Source organism: Gavialis gangeticus, unplaced genomic scaffold, assembly GCF_001723915.1.
Source record: "Gavialis gangeticus isolate Ggan-Ray unplaced genomic scaffold, GavGan_comp1, whole genome shotgun sequence".
NCBI classification, from domain to species: Eukaryota; Metazoa; Chordata; order Crocodylia; family Gavialidae; genus Gavialis; species Gavialis gangeticus.
In genome coordinates this window covers 6,589,968-6,613,393 of record NW_017729004.1, presented here as the reverse complement: position 1 = coordinate 6,613,393, position 23,426 = coordinate 6,589,968, and the positions used below count along the sequence as shown (strand labels likewise).

The 23,426-nt window shown below is 54.7% G+C and overlaps 1 protein-coding gene across 1 annotated transcript in view; it reads left to right on the top strand.

Moving 5' to 3' along the window:
- The first annotated feature begins 549 nt into the window (after positions 1 to 549).
- ZBTB47 (zinc finger and BTB domain containing 47) overlaps positions 550 to 23,426 on the top strand; it is a 91,511-nt gene continuing 68,634 nt past the window's right edge. Inside the window, exon 1 of the mRNA XM_019508064.1 lies at positions 550 to 707. Within this exon, the coding sequence (XP_019363609.1) occupies positions 621 to 707 (87 nt within the window). The 5' untranslated portion in view covers positions 550 to 620. The remainder of the gene's footprint in view (positions 708 to 23,426) is intronic.

Below are 23,426 nucleotides of genomic sequence, written 5' to 3'. Positions count from 1 at the left end.
TGATGCCAAGGAAGGTGTGTGTGTGTGTGTGTGTGTGTGTGTGTGTGTGTGGAGGGGGGGAGGCACTGGGGGAAGTGGTCTGGGCCTGTGTGTGTGTATATGTATATATGTATTTCTGGTGTGTGCATGCTAGGGGGCACTGGGGCTTTATAGAGGGATGCCAAGGAAGGGGGGTTGGGTTGGTTCTGTGCGCGGGTCCGTGACTTGGTGTGTTCTTGTGTGCGTCTGTGTGCTCGCGTGTCCACTGCGTGTGCATGTCTCGCGGGCTGGCTGGGCAGGAATGCGGGCGCAACAATAGCCGGCTTGTTGCGTGCAAAGAGTTAAATTCCTTCATACCAGGCTGGTGCCTTGGCTCGTGGGTTAGGTCACAATCCAGGCATTTTAATTGCAAGTTGGTATAGTGTGTGCGTGTGTGTGCGCCACTTCCCCCCCATCCCCATCTGCAGCCCTAAGATTTCTGCTTATCACTCGTGCAGTGCTGATGGTGACTGAATCCTGCCACTCCGGAGCTGGGGCGGGGAGGCCGGGCAGTGGGTCTTGGCAGCCCAGACTTGTAGCCCCTCCTTCCCCCCAGCCTCTTCCTGCCTGCCCCGGCTTCCCCGGCTCTTGCACCGGTTTGGATGGTGGGATCTTTCTTTCCTCCCCAGCTGCTGCGGGGGCAGAGGTGCTGGTGGGACGGAGTTAGGGGCTTGCATTACAGATGTGAGGTATGTGTGTGTGGTGTAGGGGTTGGGGGCTTGCATTACAGATGTGAGTTGAAGGCTTACAGATGTGAAATGTGTTTGAGGGGGGTTGGAGGCTTGCATTGCAGATGTGAGGTGGAGGGTTGGGGGCTTACAGGTGCGGGGGGCCGTTGGGGTCTTGCAGCGCAGATGCGACGCGTGTTGGAGGGGGTCAGGCTCTGTGCACAAAGGTATCCAGGACAGGAACAGCGAAACCCATGGGTGGGGGTAGGATTTGGAAGTGGCTGCTCGGTGTTCGTGTCTGGGGGTGACTTGGCAGGCGGGGACGGCGTGCGAGGTGCACAGGGAGAGCTGGGAAGCTCCCCCATGCTGGGCCCTGCGTCTTTCCCCTCCGCCCCTTGTGCACATATCGCTGGATCCGGCATGTCGTGTCTCAGCAGCCGTCCTCCGCCCTGTCTCCTTGCTGCTTCCCTTAGTTAACTTCCTTCCCTCCCTGCCCCATTTCATTTCTGCTTCTTTTTTTTAGCGTCTTCCTTTCTGAATCCTCAGTGCTTGGGGAGCGTCGCTCTGTCTCGCAGGGGTTTTATATAGAAAGCCCGGATCCCCGAGGGGGTTGTCGCTCTGGGTTGGATGACGAGAGAGGCCTGCTCCGGCACAGGCCAAATGAACAACGAGTTGAATGAGGGGCAGAGGCGTTGCACGCTCTGCTTTTGGTGGTGAAGGATGGGAGTGTGCACCTATGTCCCAAGTCGTGGGTGCAGGACGCAGCTGGGGGGCTGCCGCTGTCTTCGTGGAGGGAAGCAACTGCAGTGAAGCGAGTGGCATTGGGCAGCATCGATATGCCGAGGTCTGAGTTGTAGATGCACGTGAATGTGCCCGGGCATTTATCATGGCAGCGGTGGTGTGTGGCTCTGGGGTGGCACGTTACACGGAGGCATTTACTTTATGCTCTGACTTGCTGGCAAGGCAGATCTGGGTTGGAGCCTAGCAGCAGCAAGCTCCTTTTTCTGAAGGCGGCTGTGGTTTAAGGGTCCCAAGGCCGGCCAGTTCCTGTCCCGCAGCAAGTCGCTTTCCTCCAGGTCTCAGCCATGCAGCAGGACAGTCGATCCACCCGGCGAGCAGGCCTTAAACCAGACGCGGCAACATGTCAACAGAAAGCAAATTCCCCTTATGTAATAAGCGGCTGGGCAGCGTATTCCCCAGGAAATCTGCCGCAAAGGAGGCCGGTAATCCATGGGTCTCGCTAGAGAAATGCTGCCTGGCTCCCTTTTTCTCTCCCCTTGGTAAAAGCGTACTATTATGTTATTGCCGGAGCGATGGCATTCTGCCCATAATAACACAGTGAGTAATTTGAGTCGCTTTTAGGAAATGGCAATAAAGTGCTAGGTTGGAAAATAATAACAACGTGAGCATATTAGCACGGCATTGACCTGGAGCGCGCGCGTGTGTGAGACGATGATTGGGATCCGTGTCTCCTCCTTCCCTCAACAAATCTGCCTGCTGGGTGTGCTTCGATGACCCCCTACCCCAGCAAAGACCCGGCTCCCGCCGTGGGGTCTGCATGCTGCAGGGTGGAAGGGTCTCTGCGTCTGTCCCATTGTTATCCACTTCCTAGCAGACAAGGATGTGGGGGGCACGGTGCGGTGGAGGAAAAGACAGCTTTGTGCACGATCCTGTGGGCTGGGAGATGTCTGGACAGAGAGAAATAGCCTTTAGTGTTGCTTTGGTGACCTGGGATGGGAGAAGGCTTGCATCCCAGAGGGGATGTGTGTGAGCCTGAATGGGTTGGCAAGGTCAGTTTGGATCTGTAGTGTTTTCCCTCTGCAGCATCTCTAGACAGGACTGAGTCCCTCAAAGTGGATCCTGGAAGCGAAATGGAGGGGTTGAGCGTCGCTGGCCAAGTGGACTCAGAGCCGAAGAGTAAGTGGAGGGTGAAGCCTGAACGAGGGGGAAAAATATCTGCTTTACCACCAAGTGTATGGAATAGCACAGCCCGGCTGTGTAGGGGTGGCTCTTTCCTCCTTAATGTTCTTTCTGGACCTGAAATAAGGTTTTCTTTTGGGCACGCGATCCGGCTGCTCGTACCGTCTTACGGGCCTTCAGCAAGTCATTTGGAGTTGGCGTTGAGCTGTGCTGACTGCAGTGGCATGGGCTTTTTTGTTGATGGACTCCAGAAAAACCCGAACCGTACAGACATGCGTAAGCTTGTGGTTCCATTAAAGCTTAGCGCTGCAGCTTACCTTTGTTCTCCTGGCGAGAAATTATTGCATATTTGAATATTGTGAAGCATGTGCTGGACTCATAAAAGTTAAACAGCCTTCGTATTTCCATTTCCCTGAATATGGGCAAGGCAAGTAATGGGAGTTCATAAAAATAACGTGATGCTGCCTTTTGAAATGTTTCATGCATTGGGTGGGGGGGCAGCAAGGGATGAAGTGGTGGGAGGGGGGAAGTTGCTTGTGAGTAGGTTAAATATTGGTTATTTTTAAGGTACAGAATCAACGGCCGGGAGATCTGCTTCAGGGAAATAAGAATAACCTTTTTGCATATGAACTGAATGTGTCAAAATATCAGCCGTGCTTTGAACACCCCACATGAAATGCCTTCTGAATGTGCCGCGGACGTGATCTGCCTTATCACGTTGGAGGATAAAGCTAATCGCTCTCTGGAGCTGGTGCCTTTGGCTTTTTCGGCGTCAGTGCATGTATGGGGTGGGCACGTCAGCCACTCTGCCCCATACCTGTATGGAGACTCTCTTTATTTTTTTCCAAATACAGTTGTGCCAGAAATCAATGCGATACCTCCCTACCTCTGTTATCTGTGTCCCAAGTGAGTCGCATCTCCTCATCCTCCAGAGGCTGCCTGCAGAAAGCGAAATGGCCTGCATGACTAGTTCCTCTGATTTTGTGAGTGAAGCTAAGTCCGCCTCAGGGCTTGAGAAACTACCTTGACCAGCACAGGGTTGCTTCTGCATCCAGCCCCACCTCTAATGGGGCTCCCACTGACTGCCTAGCATGGCATCGGACCTGCCATCTTCCTTTGGTAGTTATGGCTGAAATGCTGTGTGTGGTAGGAGGAAAGGTGGGGGGATGTATGTGTGTTAGGGGAATAATATTTGTTTCTTAGCTCCCTCATCTGTAGGGTTTTCTCCTGCCTCCCAGAAGTTCGGTCTAGGTGGCGAGGCTTTTTCTCCCACCTCAACGTATCTGGTGATTAATGGGCTGTGATGGCGTAGCCTCTGGGAGGTGTGATGCTCGCGTGGAGTGATGGGAGTGTGGAAAGGCAAAGCGCTCCAAGGACTTTGAAAATCCACTGACCTCAAAGGCAGGTTGATGGGAGCGTGCTCAGGCCTTGGGGAAAGCCTGCCCCTATCCCTGCTCAGAATCAAAGGTACCACTTGTGGGGCTCTGACCCACCCTTGGATCAATACTTACATAGCAGGCATGATCAGCAAGTAGTAAGAGTGGTGGGGACTGTGACCCCAGCCCATGGAAGGTCTCACCCGGCTCCTGGTACCTCCTGTTGCATTGACCAGATGGCAAGCACTTTGCCAAATCAGGGCTTTGGAGCTCACCAGTGATGCCACTGGAGTGAATAGGGCTTCTGGACTACAAGCAAAGTGCACGCTTAACCTTGTTGGACTGGAGCAGGACCGTTCGTATCTACCTCCGAGGAGGCTTGGTGGGTGGGTTAGGCTAGTTATGCAACATGTGTGAATGCAAGCAGTGTTGTACTATGATGCACTGTGCTGTATGGTGCATTTGCTCTGTCTGGTGCGCAGTGTGATTCCCGGACACCAGGGGAGATGGAAAGAAGCGGAGAGCAGATGTTCTGTTAGCAGTAGCAGGTGGGGTCCGCAGCAACTTCCTACCCTTGAGCTAGGGGTGAAGGAAGCACCCATCTTTGCAGCACGGGTGTTTGTCAGGAGCTTGCTGGGCAGATGCATGTGTGACGATTCCCTGGGACGAATGCGTCGTGTCATTGGTTTGAGTCAATAATGCCATCCATTTTTTATTAGGTGTCTTTTCCAGTTCTGTGCAGCGATCTGTCCCCTTCCAATGGAGTGAGGACTATTAATAACTGATCTGATTTAAAAGTCTCTCTTTCAAAGTTGCTGAATTTGCTGGACAGTGGCAATAAAAATAAGTTACTCAATTTTTATGTGCATTCATAAAATTCTTTAAACTGTTGGGTGCGGGGGCTGGAAGCAGGACCAGGCTAGCACGAGGGGGAATTTAACTTGCGTAGCTTAATAGAGAGCTATGGTTGAGGCTTGTTTTAGGATTTCAGCAGGAAGGGAGGGCGGTATTAGGAAAAGACCGATTAGATCAGTCCCATTGCACTCCAGAGGCAGGCACTGCCTCCGTATTAAAGGAAGTAATTGCTGCTGAATGAATGCAATGGTTGATCTTTGCAAAAGAGTGAAGTGGTGCTTTTAAAAGCCAGGCCAAGGTGAAATGAAAAGGCTCCGTGGGGCAAGGGGCTGTGACGGGTTCCCGGCTGGGACGGGAGCTCCTGAAGCCTGTGTGTAGCTTGGTGGAAACTGAGCAGGCCAGCGAGGGTCCGATTCTGTGCTGGAGCTGAATTCCTGGGAAATGGCATGCTGAGTCTTTCCCCGCTATAGCAATTTTGTGGTCTGGAGCTGGGTTAGGAAATGTAATATATTTTTAGCCACCGAGTAGCAAATCTTGGCATTAACTGGCTCCTGACGGTAATCAGCACTAGGTTTGGACAAACCTTGGAGGTGTTGAAACAGAAACCGTGGCTGGGTTTTAAACTTCCTTGGTATTAAAAGACTTAATGCCGAGTTGTTTTCGTGGCGACGACGATGAGGATCGGCAGCAAGTTTAGAAGCAGCTAACAATTATCCTTCTGTACCCAGGAGCAGAAGGAAGAGGGAGTCATGTGTTAAAGACACGTCTGTTTGTCGGGCTGGATATATCACCATTAGAAATCCAGTGTAGATGCTTGGGTAAAGAAGGACTTGACCTCATTTCCCGGAGGGATCAAAGCAGCGTTCCCTCTCCCAGAGCCCGAGGGTTGCAGCATGGTCCCTAGCTAGGGGGTTGGATTCTGCTTCTGCTGAGCTCTGGGAGTTGGTCCAAATTGCTCCCAATGCCTGACAAAAGCGTGTGCCCAAAAGCTTGCAAAGAACGTTTTTTCCCAACTATTTAGTTGGTCTAATGAAAGATATCACATCTACCCAAAGAACCTGGCCTGCCTGTGTCCTTAGACCAACACGACTACAGCCAACAACCCTGGTACAACTTCTGCATTTGACTCTTCTGTGCATGTACGTTCCTTGGGGAAAAGGTGCCATGACTTTGATCCTTGTGCTCCCGGTCAGCTTGGCTTTAACTAGTCCCATGGACTGGTAAGTCACAGCTGGCCAGATGTGTTCCTTGTGTGTTGCTGACCGCAGAAATGGGCCTGCCTTCCCCGTGCTCACCTAGTGGGCCAGCCAATTTTGAATAGACTTTGGATGTCTAGAGCCAGATGGCAGGGGGATAGGGACCCTGATTGTCTTCTCTGTCTCTCTTTTTTTTTTTAATGTCATTTTTCTTTTCTTGGAGGGTATGGTAAGAGGGAAACTAGCTTTTGAGGAAGAGAAACAGGTGCAGAAGAGAGATGGGAAGGACGGCTGGTGGCAAACCTGGGCTAGCCTGTCAGTTTAGGACCACGTCTGATGTATACAGCAAGCGCTGCTCTGCAGCACTCCCCCTGCTTGATGTATTCAGGCATTAGAGGGCCAAGCTATGATTAGAAACACCATTGACATTTATCGCATGTATTCAAATCCCTCTCCCTGATTGATGAGCGGAGCTGGGTAGAAATCCAAAGCCTTAAAACTGTCTGCACAAAAATGGTGACCTTGATTCTTTATTTATTTAGTTTTTTTCCCCATGGGGGGGGGGGCAGTTGAATTTTGTTTTGTTTTGCCCCCTGTGCTTTTTCCCTTCCACCAGCCACTTCCATGTGAGGAAGACGCAGCTGGAAGCAGAGCGTTGCTGCCAGAAAACGTAGTAGGATTGTCAAGAATGCATTTGAAAAGGCCACCCTCCACGTTGTGGTTTTTCTATTTCAGGGTCTAAATATAAGGGAAGACCCTCCTTTTTTTCAATTTTTTTTTTTTTAACAAGGCTTTGGGTATGTTTGTGTGGAGGGCATCAGCCCAGATATCTTTCACGTCTTAAGCCCCTGTGCTGGGCAGGGGGTAGCACTGAGCTTTCTCAAACCGCTGTTGCCACCCTTGTAGCGAGGACGTTTTCTCAAATAGGAGGTAGATGCTGGCAAAGCCGGTGGCCTTGCTCCTTGCTCCTTGTCGTCTCCCGGTGGGATTTTTCTAGCCTTTTATCACACGTAATACATATCCTACACCCAGAAAGAGCTGGTGACATAGCTGCGTGAATTGGAACAGATGGCGGCTCACGCGATGCGAACTGGAGTGAAACCGGGTTTGTTTGGACTTGGAGGAGAGAGGAAGTCGACTAACCCTGTCCTGTTGTCCTAATGTAACCAGACCCTGAGCGAGATGGGAGCTGCCGCAAGCAAGGGTCTTGCAGGGACTGGCCCCTTGGGCGGTAACAAGCACATGCCTCTTCTCTCCAGCTGCCAGGCATGCAGGGCTCTGGGTCTCTGGCCGGTCCCTGAGATCAGGGGCGCTCATGGCACCCATTGCTTTGGTTTACTAAGGCGCCATCTGCTCATCAGCTTTACTGGTGTCGTGATGTGTAATTGTTTTTCTTCCCCTGAATTGCCTACGCGCTGGTAGTATCAGCACTTGTCCCTGGGCTGGCTGTGCCCGGGCTAAAGGGTTGTGCCGGTGTGGCTCGCTTGGCCAAGCCCAGCCAGCCTAACCCTTCTGGTGCAGGGAGGGGCTGTGTGCCTGAGTCATCCAAAATAGCATCGCTGCCTCTGGGGAGGTGACCTGTGCTGCCTTTCCCTTCTGGGTCCAGTGGCTTTTCCAGGTGGCCTGCAACACAGCCTGGTCTGGCCTCTGTCTCTGTTTGGAGCAGCATCCAGAGTGGAACCAGTGCCAAGCCTCTATGGATGGGTATGGAGCTAGGGTCGAGCGTCGCATTGCTGTCTGCAGGTGAAGGAGTTTCCCCCGGCACGTGTGCACGTTGCGCCAGTCGCCCTGTCTGGAGGATAGCGCAGGTCTCCTGCATGGGCTGGTCACCCCAGTTCTCCGCTGGGGACAGGAGGGACCTGCTTGTTTCAGTGGGGCACTGGTAGAGCGCAAGAGATGTGCTTATTACTGCTTGTCCCTTTTTTTTCCTCCCCTCATTGATCTTGTCTAGTTTCTGCACGTGCCGTTTGGACCCCAAAGCTCTGAGGCTGCAGGCGGGAGGCCTGGCCCCCATGACTCAAGGAGGGAAAAATGCTGGAATATAAATAGGGAAGGCAAGTGGCGAACAGAGAAGACCCAAAGCAGAGGGAGATCAATCACCTCTCGGTGTCTGGCTCCAGCTAACTGGCGACGAGCCCCGCCTGGTTTCAATTACAGCCCGATCCAGGAGCTCTCAGCCCTGTTTCCCCCTTGTCCCACAGGCGCGGGCACTGGAAACCGCTGCTCCTTTGCCAGCTCTGGGCAGGGGGCCCAGGATTTTGTATTCTCCCCACGTAAGTATCTTGTCATCTCCTTGCCTGACGCAGGTGCCCCTCCTAGTGCAGCAGCTTTCTTGTGCAGATGGGGGAGGTTCCTAAACACCCTGGCCTTTCACGTGGACACATCTGTGCCTACGAAGTCTGCGCTGAGCCACTGGGACAGCTCAGGGGAGACGGCTGCAATGAGCCACCATCTCTGGAGCCTGCAAGTAGCCAGATTTGCCCATCTGAGACTTGTCCAGGCCTTTAATAGAGATGGAAAGTCACCCCCCACAAGCACTGGGCAGGTGGGTAGTACGTCGGGACTTCCTTCTATTTGCTGACAGCCCTTGGTTTGGATAGCTGCTGCTTTCTTCTGCCTGGCCTGGGATTTGAGCATGACACAGAGCAGGTGTGCTCCTCTGGGCTCTCTTGGTGTCCTTGGAGAGAACGTGGCCCAGTGGCTGTTCCTAGAGGGACGTGGCACTTTGCTGGGCTGTTATCTTGCAGCTTTTTAGCCATCGCCCAGCACTCGGGTTGCTACGGGGTGATGCACTGCAGGCATGCAACGCTCGGGGAGCATTGGGGGAATTTGGCCTTGCTGCCGTCTGAGCTCCCTTGGGTAAGAAAATCCAGGCGAGAGTAGGGAGGAGGCTTCTGCTTCTGCTGCTGGGCTCATGGGCTCTCTTGTAGCAGGTAGGGAGATGCATAGAGGTTGCTTTTTTTTATATGGGGCATTGCATGGGGTCAGCGGACCCCGGAGATCCCAGGCTGCTGGGCAGTTTGCCAGGAGAAGAGGAGCTCCTGTAAGCAACCCCTATATCTGTCATTCCTGAGCTAGGATTGCGTATAGCTGCCTTTGCCCACGTCCTGCAAAGCTGCCTATGCTTTGCCACGCGTCTGGCAGGCACGGCCCCAAATCCCAGCCTCTGCCACCTTCCGCCTTGCTGTGGGAGGCCAGGTTTGTTTTAAATGAGCCGTGACCTGTGCAGGCCTCCGTGTGTTTGCCTTGTACGTGGGAGCTGTCTTGTGCCTTCGCACTGGTGCCTGGCCTGTTGCTTTGCAGCCCGGGCCCTGCCAAAAGCGGGGTGCTGTCGTTGTCCTCCTCCTCTTCTACCCCCTGCCTAGCCAAGTGAGCTGCTAGCCTTGGCCTCCACCCCTGGAGCCCTCCCGCTGCTTGGATGTCTGGCTTGCAGCCCAGGCACAGGGGTTAGAGCTGGGTTTTGTCCTTGCTTCCTCCCTCGCTCTTGCTGTGCTCGAGGGCAAGGACATCCTGGGCCCTTTCATCAGCTTGTTGTGGAGCCTGTAGCACCCAGCACCTGCTCAGGGCTTGGGGGACTCCAAGTAGGGATCGCTGGGTCTACGCTGTGAAGACGCAGGATGTGGCTGCCAAGGTCAAGTCCATGCACGTCACTTGGAGGGGGACCTCTAGGCCTGCGGCTATGGGTGGCTCTTGGGACACTAATGGTGCCGCTGCTGACTGCGGGGAGATGGGCCTGACCTGTGGCTGAGCCGGCTGTGTGCACACCTCGCGTCCACGGTGGTTCAGAGCTGGTGCGGTGCCCCGTAAAGGCTGCACGGTGTTGGCCAGAGAGGATGGCTCTGGGGCGAGGGTCTGGGGAGGGGCTGGGTTCACGTCTCCATCACAGGATCCCTACGTAGTCTTGATACTTGCTTAGTTGATCTTAGTTTTTCCTTCATACCCTGTGGGTAAAAGCACCCTTGTTCTCACAGAGATGGGGGTAAAGGCGGGCATCTACATGCCCACCTGGGGTCGTGGTACCAAGGCCAGACAGCTCTAGTACGTACGCCCAGGCTGCATTTCACTGCCTCCTGCAGCACTCCAGCAGGTCCAGTCCTGGACTGAGCGGCAGCCGGAGGTTTCTACCCCCCAGGGATGGGGATGGAGATGGAGGCTCTTGTTGGGTGGGAGGCGAGGGTTGTCCTACAGCTCTGCTCCTTGCAGGTGTCTGCAACGTGCAGTGTTGCTGCAGCAGCCATGGACCTTGCGGGGCCAGCGCAGCACTCGCTCCCCTGCCTTCTGCACTGTCCTCTCGGAGATGGCCTGAGCTGGTCCTTAGCACTGGTGATGAACTCACGCTCGCTCTCCAGGGGCGGTCGGGCCTCGACGTAAGCCTGGGAGTGATTCCAGCTGGCTGCCTGGGGCTTTGGGGTCAGACCTTTAGGCTGCGAGTCCTCACGTGGCAGTGATAACCTACAAGAAATAAGAGTTTGTTCTGCATTTAAACAGACAGAGGCTGTCCGTCTGTCTGAGCAAACTCGGTTCTGAACTGGTGGGGCCGACTGAGTCTTGTGAGGTCCCTCCCAAGCGGGTGCTTCTAGGATTTTGCCCTTATTTTCCTTTTTAAACCAGGATTTTGATATTTTTTTGGTGTTTATTTTATGATCCCAATCATCCTGAGGGCCTCTCGGTCTTTGGATTTATCCTCCTAGCTCCCCTTGGAGGCAGGTCCCCGCTGTTGTCCCCTTCAAACAGAGCTGTGCTGCAGAGGGGCAAAGTGATGTGCCCAAGGTCCTGCCTGCTGTCTGTGGCGGAGTAGAGGAACTGGGGTATCCAGAGTGCCCTGTAGGAAGAGCTGCCGTGGCTGGGGCGCATTTAAATGCACGCTTGATTTAGGCTGCAGATGCCAGTTGCTTCCTTCGCGAGGCGGACTGTCTCTCCGGCAGCAACTCGGGGGCTGCTTCTCAGCCCCTGTTTCTTTGGTCGGGGCTTCTGCATCCCTGGTTCCTCTCCGGGAAGGGGAAGGTTATGTAAGCCCTGGCAGAGCGGTGCATTTTTGGAAACATGCCGTTTGGGGGGCGGATATCCATCCAGCACTACGTTGGGACTAAGGAACTTGGAGAGACGCAGTTCTTCCCCTCCTCGTGCCCTTCCCAAGGCGTTCGGCGCCAGGTGACATGCTCCAGACCTCCCCCTGGCAATCCTGCTGTTATCCAGGGTGAGGAGCGTAGGGCCCTCTTGAACAAATGTGCTGAAAAAGCCTCCACAGGCAGGTTCCTCTGAGACGGCTGCAATAGCATCTGCTGTCATTCCCTGTGATGAACGATTCCCAAATGAGAGCCCCGTGCCAGTCGCTCCCTCTTGTTCCTGCCTCTTGGAAAAGTCCCCTGAAAAATGGCTCTGGGAGGTGGGGGTGGTTCAGGAGATAAGTGCTTCATCGCCGCAGTCAGGAGCAGCATGACTTCACTCTGCGGCCTCCCAGGGGGATGTCCTGCCCTGCTTTACATGTGTCAGGGACCGGCTGACCGCACGGCCCCGTCTCTGTTATTGCAGGATGAACGTTGTTCTGGTGCATGCTCCAGTGGTCGGTAGAGGCTACAACTCTGGTCTTTTTGTGCTGGGAGCTGCATACGCTTATAGTAAAAGGGTAGTCCCTTGTGCCTGTAAATGTCCATTGTGAACCAGGATGCCCGGTGCTGTTGAAAGCACAAGGGGGCAGGGGCAGAAAGACAGTCCCTGTCTCATCAGCTCACAAACTAAGAGAAAGCATGGGAATAAGGAAGAATAAGCCCGTAGCGGTTAGCAGATTGCGTTTGAGAAAGTCCTCCCTGAATCCAGCCTGATCTGTCTGATCCCACGGCCTCGAGGGGGTTATGCGGAGCATGTCGTAACCCTCCTCTGCAGGCAGACGGCCGAGGCTTTTGCTGCCAGCTGCCTCTGCCCGAGGACGGCACCACGCAGGAGCGGCAGGAGCAGGCTGGGTTGGATGCTGCCCTGCATCTCTCGGCTCAGATGCCCCAGTTCCCATGGGGAGAGACGGCGTTGGGCGTGCCGGGCTGTTTCCCTCGGAGGCATGCGAACCTGCGGTTGTTGGAGCCAGCCCAGGAGAGGAGACGCGCGGCTGGCGGGTTTTCTGTGCTGGCACTTAGGAGTGGGAATGACTGCCCGTCTCTGCACCCGCTCCAAACATGTCAACCATGGCTCCTCACCTCTTCCAGCTCCAGGCGCATCTCGCACGCCAGAATAATAATTTTAGGGGCCTGGCACTATCCGTAATCCAGGCTAGTAGACGCGTTGGTCGCATCGCCTCTCGACAGGTACTCTTGATTACTCTCACCTCCACTAGGAGTTAGCTAGTTGGGATGCTCCCTCGAGCAGCATTGGGAGGGTTAGCTGTTGTGTGCAAGACTTCTCCACTGTCGTATTCCCCTGCGTTATTGCATTGTGGAGTTTGCCTGGGCCTCCTAATTATTGTGTGTGTGATAAAGGCTTTCCCATGAGTCTGGAATTGCCCTAACCAGGAGAGAGAAGCTGATCACCCCCTGCCAGGAAGCATGCTAGAGGGAGGACCCACATGGACAGCTTGGAGATTGCAGTCTCCGATTAGTATTACAGGTACAGTACACGCAAGGGTAGCATCTGTCCACCAAGCCATTGCATGCTAGCCCTGCTCTGCTGGTAAGTGAGATCAGACTCTAATTCACAGACTTTTGGCTGCTGCTCCAGAGAGGGAGCATTGGTTTTATACCACGAATAAGACAAACTTGGTGCGTTTATCTAGCGCAGGATGGAGATTGTTGTACATCGGGTATTGGAAAATAACTGGTACGAGGCATTTGGGGCACTTTTCAAGTATGTACACCCCCCAGATGATGCCATAATAAGGTGACCATCATTGGTTTAGGTTGGATATCAAGAAAAACTTCTTCCCTAGGTGTCTCTTCCACTGGCTCGCTGCTCTAGCAGTGAAGTTGTGGACTCTTCATCACTGGAGATGCTCAAGTGGCATTTGGGCAGCTGCTGGTCTGGGATGATGCAGGCATAGCTATACCTATTTTCTGTTATCGGTATTTCCCAGGCTTCGGGGCTTTGCTGGTTTCCTCTCTTCCCCTTTCTCCTCCATGTGTCTGGGTGTTTCTAAGCCTTCTTCAGAGGGTGTTGGCTGCAGCCAAGGCTGGGGATTTTGGCTGGGCTGGGACTTGAAGCCTGTGGTTCCTGGCTGGAGGGTCTTGCCCCTCTGTTCAGGGTCGGACCGATCCCCATCTTTGCAGTGAGGAAGGGACTTTACCCCATGGTCAGACTGCAATGGACATGGGGGGGATTTTGCCTTCTTCTGTAGCAGGGAGTCTGGCCTTTCCTTGGGATCTCTTGAGTCTGTGTTGACAACGTTTTGCAGAAGCTGGACCTTGGCTCCCCCTGCTTTCCCTGTGCCCGGTTTGGGTGTCGTGTCATGTGTTGCGTCAGGGTTGATGGTAGTTTTCCAACGAGTTTAGACTGTGGGTTTGTACGGGATGGTTTGGATAGGGATGATGCATGACCTCTGGAGGTCCCTGCCAGCCCCACTTTTCTACGATGATTTGATAATCTAGAGGTCTAGTTCCCCCTGCTTTGCACAGAAAGCTCCTCCTTCATTTCCTGGGGTATGGGCAGGATTGGCCCCCCAGTTGTAGGGGTCATGTCTTGGGCTCCCCAGATGAAGAGCGGAGGACGGGGCCCTCGTATTTCTGTCTCCCTGCTCTTAGGATGTTCGTGACGGCCATCGTTTCCCTCCGGGCTGCTGCGGAGAAGCTGGAGCTGAGAGCCATCCTACTGTCCTCGCCACCCCAGCTCGTAACACCATCTCCGAGCACAACAAAGCATTATTGTGGGCTGTCCTAGCAAAAGAAAAGGAGAAAGATACACAGAGGAGCTGGCAAGGAAGCAGGGGTTTGGAGAAAAAAACAACCCGTCGCAGTTAACTCTCAGCAGCCTGTGCCATCGGAGCATCCCCCTGCTGCTTCCTGCTCTCCGGGGCAGCGGGAAGGCTTTTGTCCTTGTTCCTGCCTCCGAGACCCTTTGCCAGTGGGGATGTGGCTTGCCGAGCCATGCTGGCCCGGGCTTTTCCCAGTTTGGAGAGGCAGCTGTGGCTTCCCTCTCGCGGTCCCCCTCGGAGGCCTCCTGGTTGCACGGAGATGGATTGCAGCAGGTCTGTCCGTCGGCGCGGGTGAAGTTCAGGGCCTGGTGTGCTTCTGCCTTGCAGGGTACAGGCGTATGGAGTTGGGGGGGGACGTGTCTTTTATCCCTCTTCTTGGAGCTGGTCCTGCCAGGCTCTCTCAAAAAATCAAAATCAAAATCTGGCGTCTGTGGAAGGCTCGGACCGACTGAGCCGGGGACATTCGAGTCCCATCGGAGCTCAGTTTGTTCCTGCTGTGGCACCCGCATCATTCGTGATCTTGTGCAGAGGAGCAGATCTTGCCTACCTCGTACAGACCTAGGGGACTGTATAGTGGTGTGTCAGGCCCCCGCCCTCCGTGCTGCAGCTTTGGGAGCTGGTGGATCAGAGACCCCAGGAGTTTGCCTTGCTGGGAATCTCCCGTTTCGTCCCCGATCCTCTCGGCATCTTTTTTTTTGATGCTCATTAACCTGCTGCAGCCCAGCTGCAGTGAGAGAGCCCCAAGTCCCTTCTGCCATTCCCTCTGCCCACGATGGGCTCCTTACCACCATCCAGCAGCACAGGGGGGCTTGCAAATCTGCCCAGGGGATCTTTGCCCCAAAAGGTAACCTCCTAGAGGGCATGGGGAGGTGACCACAGGCCTATGTGACTTCAGCGGGAGGAGGGCACAGAGCTGGGTGGGCTGAGACCCTGGGAAAAGGGTGGGATGTGGAACGAGGAGGGATGTTTTGGACTTGCTGCCCCTGGTGTGCAAGCCTTCTGCAGTAACTGGAGAGTAGATCTGACATAGTAAAAGGGGGGATATGTGAGGCAGTGCCTGTGACACCTAGGGACTGGCCTCCCTATCCTTCCTGGTCCTGCTACTGTTCCCATCACTTGCTTATGTCCCTGGCTTGGTGAGCATGGCAGTGTCCCCAGACAGCCTGACCTCTCTCCATCCCCCTCCTCTGGAGGGCATTGGAGCAAGATGCGGGGCTTCTGCGCTAGCAAGGTCGCTCTGGTTGTGCGCTGGGATGATCAGGGCCTTCTCCCCCTTTGGGCTGGGCAAGCCCTGAAAGCAGGTCTTTGCGACCATGTGCTTGCTTTGCAGTGTCCTTAAGGAGACCCCACGTCTTCATGCTGTGAAGCCCAGGTGTGCATGGGCATGTTTGACCTTCCTAGTGAATACAGAGGGTAAGCTTCCTGGGTGTGCAGGATGAGTCGGCCCTGCACACCCAGCAGACTCGTGCCCCTGCATCCCCGCTAGCTTCCTTGGTGGGTTGGCCGCAGCGGGCCAGGCTCGCCGAGGAGCAGGAGCTGCCTCCCCGACCCTGCGAGCTGCCAGCACTCTCCCTCCCCCACGCTCCCTTGATTTGCTGTGAGAGTCTGGCAGGGGCTGAGGAGCAGGAGCTGCCAAATGCTCTGAAGCGATGTCTGGCTTGTCGCCACCTGCAAATGCTTTGTGCGAGGGTTTGTGCGAGGGAGCAGCCCCAGGGCGAGGGGCTGGGTTTTGTGGAGCAAAGGCTGTGCAGGGCTCTCTGCTGCAGGCTTCCTGGAGCGGTGTAGGAGACTCCAGTCTTCCCAGCATGGACCAGTCGTTAGCCATTTCCACCAGGCCTTGCTCAGCCAGTGGATCAACATTGAAGGGAGTGCTAGGCTGGGCTTGCCAGGTCATGCCACATCGCTTATTCTCTCTGTGCCTCAGTTTCCCCCTCACTGAGAATGGGGAGAGCGTGGCATGGCACCTGCACAGCGCCAGGCTGCATGGCCGGTGCCAAGGTGAGCTCCATGCTGAGCAGCACGGATGTTGTTCTGGCAAACACAAGCGTTCCTCTTGATCGGCTGCCAGCACCGACGAGACCGTGCGACTCGACGGGCTGTGCTGCTCCGGAGACATCCCTGCCTTGCCGGGGGGTGCTCTATCCCTGCGACCCCCCAGGAAGATGAGCACCTGGCTGGCCTGCTGGAGTCCATGGTGGCCCTGCTAGGCCTGGCTCTTCCCCGTAGCGTCTCTTGGATCAAAACGAGGATTCCTCGTTTTCAGTCAGCTGAAAAAGTGTCCTTGTAAAAACCCAGGGGTCTGCAGCTACTGTATTCCCGTGAAAAGGAGCCGGTTTTCTCTGTCATTCCCGGATTGCTCACCTCTCCCCTGCCTCTTAACTCCTTCACCCTCCCTGGCCAAACAGCAGCAGGATGGGACCCCCCCGTCCTGGGCCTAGCCCATGCACGTGGCTTGGGGTCCGTGCACATGGCGCTGCTTTTGGTTTGCAGGTTGAGGAAAATGCACCCTTTGCCTGTGCTGGGGTTGGACTAAATGGATCTGGAGGTCCCATCCCTTTCCCCACTATGGCTGTGAGCGTGCAGCCACCGTGGAGAGGTCTGGGGGTGAACTGGTGAGCCCCGTGGTGTCCTGTGCTGTCCGCGGGGCCAATGGCTCTGCCCAGTCCTTCCATAAAACAAGGTTGCAGAAATGGAGCCGTGAGAGTTCATCCAACTGGATGGCTTTGTTTTTTTTTCCACCCCCCATTGGAAGATGCAGGTTTGTTGAAAGCGAAGCATTTTGCAGGAATGTGTGGGTCTGCATGAGCCGTCCAACCGAGGGCAGGCGGTTTTTCAGCACTTGTTTCTCAGGTTTGCCCTGGAGCCAGGGACCTAAGGGCTTCCAAGATCTCTTGAAGGTTGGGGAGATGGAACAGTATGTTACGAGGTTTGATGAGCTAAAATATTTCCACGTGTCATGAGACGGCAGGCCTGGTAATAGGGCTGGGAGGAACAGGATTTTCATAATGGAAACCTGGAGGGATCGAGCAGGGTCAGGCCTCTCTTGCTCTCGTTTATGGTTTCTTTTGAGTTGTTGGTCCTGTTTGTGTGTGAAGGGCCTGCAGGATATGACGCAGCCTCTTTTTTTTCCCTCCCTGGCAGGGGCACATAGCTCAGAGTTAGAGCTGAGGTTGCGGATACATGGCATGCTTACTTCAGAGTATTGGTTTTTATTCCAGGGTAAAAGTGGAGCAGACCCCCGGTGTAAAGCGTTAGAGCACTGTAAATCACTCTACTCTGCAATCAAGTTAGCCCTCACAGTGAGAAGTAGCTGTACACCAGAGTAAGTACAGTGTGTCTGCTCCCCTGGTCAACTTGAGCAGAGCTTGCTTGGTGCTAGCTGACCCCTGTCACCCTTGGCCAGGGACTGTAATAGCACCTATCGCTAGCAGCCAGCTCGTGGGAGCTGGTTGTGTCCTCTCCCTACTACAGAGTAAATGTGTGGCTAAGTAAAATCTGGGGTAAATTGCTGCCTAGTAATAGTGTTGTGTGTCGACCCCAATTCCTTTCCTGCAGAACACCTTAAGCCATTTCTCCTTAAATGCATCCACCCATGACACCTTGGGGTCCCTTGGGTGGCTAGTCCATTGCCTGGCTGGACCTCGGGGACCCTTAGGTGGCTAGTCCATTGCCTGACTGGACCTCACTGTAGGCAAAGACTGTCTTAATCTAGATTGTCCCTCTTTTTGCAGCCTTGGGGCCATTGTTTCCCATCTCGCACCAGGCCCCATCACTGTCCATTCTTCATCTGTTTCTCTTCTTCCATTTTCCTTTGCAGAAGAGCCGCGGCTCCATATGCTTGCGCATGCAGGGTCTGATTTTTACGGTATTGTTCAGCGGCTAAATGCTCCCTGCTCTCGCTTACCTCGCCCGGTGCTGTGTGCACCAAGCGGTCGAGCCCTTGGCTCATCATGCCCAGCCTCATCCAAGGATGTCTTTGCTGTATCACAGTAAAATCCAGACCCTGCCAAAACCCAAAGCTAGTCAGTAATGTGCTTGGTATGTAACTACACCCCAAAAGTTGCTGACCTTGGAGGACCTCCAGAAACAATGAGATGTCCTACTTTAATGGGTACCCCTTTGGCATTAAATCACACTTATTGCTTGCTAGTTTTAATGCGTTTTCCAATCATGGCATTTTATAATTTACCTCCAGACACATCAATCAATTCCTAAAGCCTCCCAATTTGGAGCTGCACCTTCAGCCCAGGCATGATCTTTCTCAGAGGGGCACGTGCATCTCTTCCCCGCCACACGCACCTTTCCCAACAGACCTGAGAACTCCCTCGTCTTGCTGTGAAAAAGTTGTCTTCTCACATCTTCCTGCTCCTGCATGCTCTGTGGAGGGCTTGGGCAGGGAGGGGAACAGGGATCTCAAACACAGACTTGCCCCTGTGCTTGGTAGTCAATGCCTGGAGCAGGTGAAGAAATTGGGGTGCTCTTCTCTGTTACACTGGGGTAGGAAGCAGATACCGGGAAGGAGGGCAGAGCTACTTGCTCTGCAGAAGAGCAACGGGGCAGAGCCCTCCTATGGACAACAAGGGCTCTGTTGGACTTGCAGGTTTGAGTTTCTAGGAAGATCAGCAGGACTAGGTGAGGGGAGCCTGGCTATGGGCAAGCTGGAAGGCCTGAGAGATGGTGAAGCCCTCCCAGCAGGGAGAACAGGGCTCTGGGCAAGAAGAGGCACCGTAGGCTGCCAGTAGGCTGAGAGCTTAAGTTGCAACTGGACGGCATGCACTTTTTGTTGGAGTTGATTCCAGAGGAACAGTTTGAGACAAGAAACTATGGGCCAAGGGTTAATCGGCAACACCTGTAAGGCGTGAGCATGGTTTAAGGGAAGGTTGGAGCCACACGGGACCCCTAAGTTCCCATGTTGCCAGTGAATTAATTGGCAGGGAGACGGTGAGCACCCAGGAGCTTGGACAGCCTCCTGTTCTCCAGTGAAGCGGTACGAGCGAGGCAGGCGAGAGCGGACAGAGGAGTGACGGGGAGCCCCGAGGGGAGCGGACGGCTCCCCTTCATTGACATGGGGATGGAGCTGCTGCAGCCTTCTCTACACTAGAGCGTCCGCCACAGGTGCTCTGTGATCTGGCTGAACCGATGGGGTGGGAAGTGCCTGTGAGCCTTTAACAGGCCTTTGCTTTGCTCTAATCCCTGCAGTGGTGCATGTGCGTGTGGCCTCGCTGCAGGAAGCCTGAGTCTGCCCTGATGTGGCCGGGTCTCATCTGACTCTCCTAATGCTGCTGTTACCTGGGTGGAGGGAGGCTGCTCGCGCTGCCGAATCCCAGAGCGTCTTCTGGCAAGTTACTTAATTTCTCCGTGCCTCAGTTTCCCCAGGAGTTCCCCACGTGCCCTGTCTACCTCGGTGCGTAGCAGCGATGGCCTCCTAGGTGATGCGTGTACGAAACCTAAGACATCTTGTCGCGGATATTTGCAGGTAATCGTGATTATTGTAGTTTCGGCATGCCCTGTGCTAGGCGCTGTATGTGCTGCTTGTGAGATGCAGTCCCTACCTCAAAGGGCTGACCGTCTGAATAGACCCAAGTGCTGGAGAGCTGCTAGTCAGAGATAGAGCAAGTGACATGCCCAGGGCCAGCTAGGGAGTCTGTAGCATGGCTAGCAGAGAAACCCAGGCTTCTTGCATCCAGCTGCAGTGACTTAAGCACACGTCCCCCTACCTCTTTGGGGGAGAAATGATTATCTCGGCCTGTGCATTGCTCTGAAGCCATTAGCTGGCACAGCTTGGTGGGAAGGCAGCCCCATCTGTAGCAGAAACGGCCGGAATAAGACCAGCATAGCCTTTATAATTGCTGCAGTTGGGCTTGTCTCTGAGTAAATGTCTCTTGGCGTAAAAGAAAGGGCAGGAGGAGGTGGAAACGGCCGCAGCGTAGCTGGGGGAGGCCTGGCATGCTCCCACCTGCACTGGAGGATGTCTTTTGGGGAGGGGGCGGCGAGCGTGCTTGCGTGTGTGTGTGTGGTCGGGGAGGAGGATACAGTTCACTTCCCAGCAATAGAAACCGCACTAATTAGCAGAGTTTCCACAGCTCTTCACACTGGTAACTGTTCAAGCCTGACAATGGCTTTCCCCGGGGAGGCGGGGGAGGCGGGCTGGGCTGGAAGTGACCTTGAATGGCACAAGAATAACGCGCGGCACTGCCAGGGCTCGGCCGAAGCCAAGCTTTCAGCTGCCTTTGTGGCTTCGCTGCTCGTTCTCCGGGCCTGGCGGGGGCGGGGAGGCCCTGAGCAGCAGAGATGAAGTCATTGCTCTTGGAGAGGGATGGTGAAAAGGGGCTGGGATGCTCCTCGTCTGTCAGACTCGAGGTCCTTCAATCCCTAGCAGGCCAGGGCTAAAGAGTAGGGAAGGGCATTGGACCCGAAGTGACTTAGGAGCCTGCCTCCCACTTTCAGGAGTGATTCGGGCACCCAGGGGCTCCTCACAGACCTTGACCCATGCAACTTTTATGTATAACACCTCCTGTTTTGAACATCTGGACGTGCTCTGGAGCACGAATGGTCCTCTCCCTGCGTCCGGCAGTGGTGGGCAGGAATCATCCCAGGGTTTCTGATGGGGGGGAAGCTGAGGCATGGGCAGGCATCGGGATTCCCCTGGGATTTCACAGCCTGGCTCCCCCTCCAAAGGGTGGTTGTCTTCTGGGGTCCTGGTGGATCCTTCTTGTCTGACTTACTGTTCATACCTAGTATCTTGTTGCATCTTTGCTCTGTGCCTGGCCTCGGTTAGTGCTTTGCACCCTTATAGCCCAGCCTCAGACCTCTAAGATCCGCTGTCTCGCAGTGTCCAGCTTCGGGTATATCCTCCCTTTCATTTGGGTACCATCCTTCAGTGTAACAGCACTTACACCACTCCTTTGATTTTTCTTGCTTAGTGGGCTGTGGGTGGAGGGCAGGCAGGAGCTGCTGGGAGCAGAGGAAGCAGCCGGGGTAGCACAAACTGGGAACTTGGTGTTTTAATCCCAACTCTGCTACTGGCTTGCTGAGCCATCTTGGGGGAGTCGCATGCCCCCAGGCCTCAGTTTCTCCATCCATGGAGACGGGGATACCGAGCTGCTTGGGTAAAGCAGTTTGAGAAGCAGCCCTATGAGAGCTAGGGGATCTACGCAAGCTGTGCAGACCCTGCAAAGGGTAAAGGGTAGAGGCTGATTTTTCACGATCTGCTTTGTACAGCACCACGAAGCCCGGATCTCTGTCGGGGCTGCGTGCTGTAATGCGGCTCGCTGCCAGTGAGAACAGAAAGCCTCGGACAAAGGGCGTGCAGGGTTGGACTCCCTGGGGTGTACCCCTTCCTGTGCAAATGCACCCAGAGACCACCTCTTCTGTACTGCTGAGGCCAAACTAGCGATTGCAACGCCCCGTCTGCTCCGGTGTCTCAGCAGAACCGATTTTAACTTGGTTTCCTCGGGCCAGGCCCAGCCTTGACCTCTCCTGGCTGCGGTGGGGTGTAGGTGCAATCTGAAATGAGGGTGCGGAGGAGGCTCTCACCCCTGAGAACAAGCGGGCTGCCCCTCGGTAGGGGCTTCCTTCCATTGTATGGTGCTGTGTCGCTGCCCTTCCTTTCCTACCCCTGCCCACCCCGGGTTACTCTTTGTGCTAAACACGGACAAAGCACATGCAGGGGCTTTGGGGAGGCAGAATCGGGCCTCTGGTTCCTCCTGGTGACCGACCGTGCAGGCTCAGGGGAACCCACTGCTGCCTCGGTCATCTCCACCTCTTCCTTCGGGGCCCCAGGACTTCCGTGTGGCTTAGGCGCAGAGCCCTGGGATCCCTTTGTAATCCCTGCAGATGATCCAGAATGGGTCCAGATGCACATTATTAAAGGACAAAATGAAGCATTTGTTTTTTAGGGCTGCTGCGTTTATTATTTTTAGGGAACCGTGTTTCTCTCTCCATAGACACCAGTCTATGCATGAGGGCCGTCTGTAGGCATTTGCCTGAGGGGGAGCTGAAGCCAAGTGGCAGCACATGCTCGAATGGGAATACCCTTGCTCAAGGTTGCTGCGAAGGAGGAATCGCAGCTGGAGGGACAGCCCCGGTGGAAGGAAACGGGGCTGGACAGCTGGCTGTTCGCTGGGGGGCACAGAAAGCCTGTGGAAGATCCCGTTTGGAGATCCCAGTTCGGCAGGGGCTCGGAAAGCCCGTTGGAGATCGTCCTTTCATCATCCCTGCAAGCCTTGCTGCCATCTCACTCTGGTCAGCTTTTCGGCTTCCTTTGCGCTAGTGACGTGGGCATCGGGTGACACTCCTCGCTCTGAGCAGGGCCGAGGCTTGGAGAGGGGGACGCATGGCCACGAATGCAGGGTGGCTTGAAACACCTGTCTGGTTAGCAGGAAGGAAAACGCATGCTTCGGTTTGGTGTAATGGTGTAGACGGGATGATGCGAGGCCTGGGACTTGGCTCTCCATCCAGGCACTTCACCTCGCCTCGATTGTCTTCCCACCTGCTGCGTGGGTCCAGTCGGACCTGTATTCCTTGCAGAGGAGTGCAGCTATAACTCTTGGGACAAGCAGCAAAATGCTGGCAAGGTGGGAAGTGGCTTCCTGGGACCAAAAAGATGTCACTGAAACCTAGCGCCGAGACCTTGGAGTGAGCAGAGGTAGGCCAGCCTGTCTGCCAGCTGTGCCAGAGGTTGGCCTCGCTGCCGTGACGGTGCTGGTTGATGTCCTGCTGGAACGGGACCAGCTTTGTTTCCATGGCTGGTTCAAGCCCTCAAGCTTGGGTGGGAGCTGATCTAGACTCGCTGCCTGGGATGATCCCTTAGGGTGGGCTGCTTTATTGGTCCCAGCTGGCCTGCGTGCCTCGAGCCTCCTGCATCCTCGGTTTCGTGAGTCGCGCTTCCTGGCTTCGGTATATTTTGGAATAAACAGTGAAGAGCGCCTGGCCTGCCATGGGCTGATCCCAGGCCTAGATAATCCTTCTCTGAGGGATTTTCAGGGTGGAGGTTGCTTGCCTCTCCCCTCCTGCTCTCCACCGGGCCCTTTTCACCCCTCCCTCCTCGCTCTCATGTAATCAGATTATTCCTCCCTGACCTGCTGTAGCTAAATTCAACTGTAACCTCCACATTTCTCCCTCCTGACTCTCTCTTCTGAAGTCAGGCTAGCACTGTAATGGCTGGGCCATCTCGTCTCCCCCTCTCTCTCTGTCTTCATGGTCATTGAGGTTACAGATGCAAAGCTCTGTAGGAGGTGGGAAGGGACCTCTGTGCTCTGGCATGCCTGCTTTTTTCTCGGTCACACTGAAATAGCTGAAGCCAGAAGCTGCCTTATGTATATTCTCATCGTTCCCAAGGCATCGCAAGCATCCTCGCTGCAAGGGCAGGCTCCATGTAAATCAGCTGTAGTCTCCCCTTGGGCTTCCAGCCCATGCGTTGGTCTTGGCTCGTGTCTTTTGTGTTTCGTGGTTACTCTGATCCTTGAAAGACTTAAAAAAAAAAAAAAAAAAAAAAAAAAAA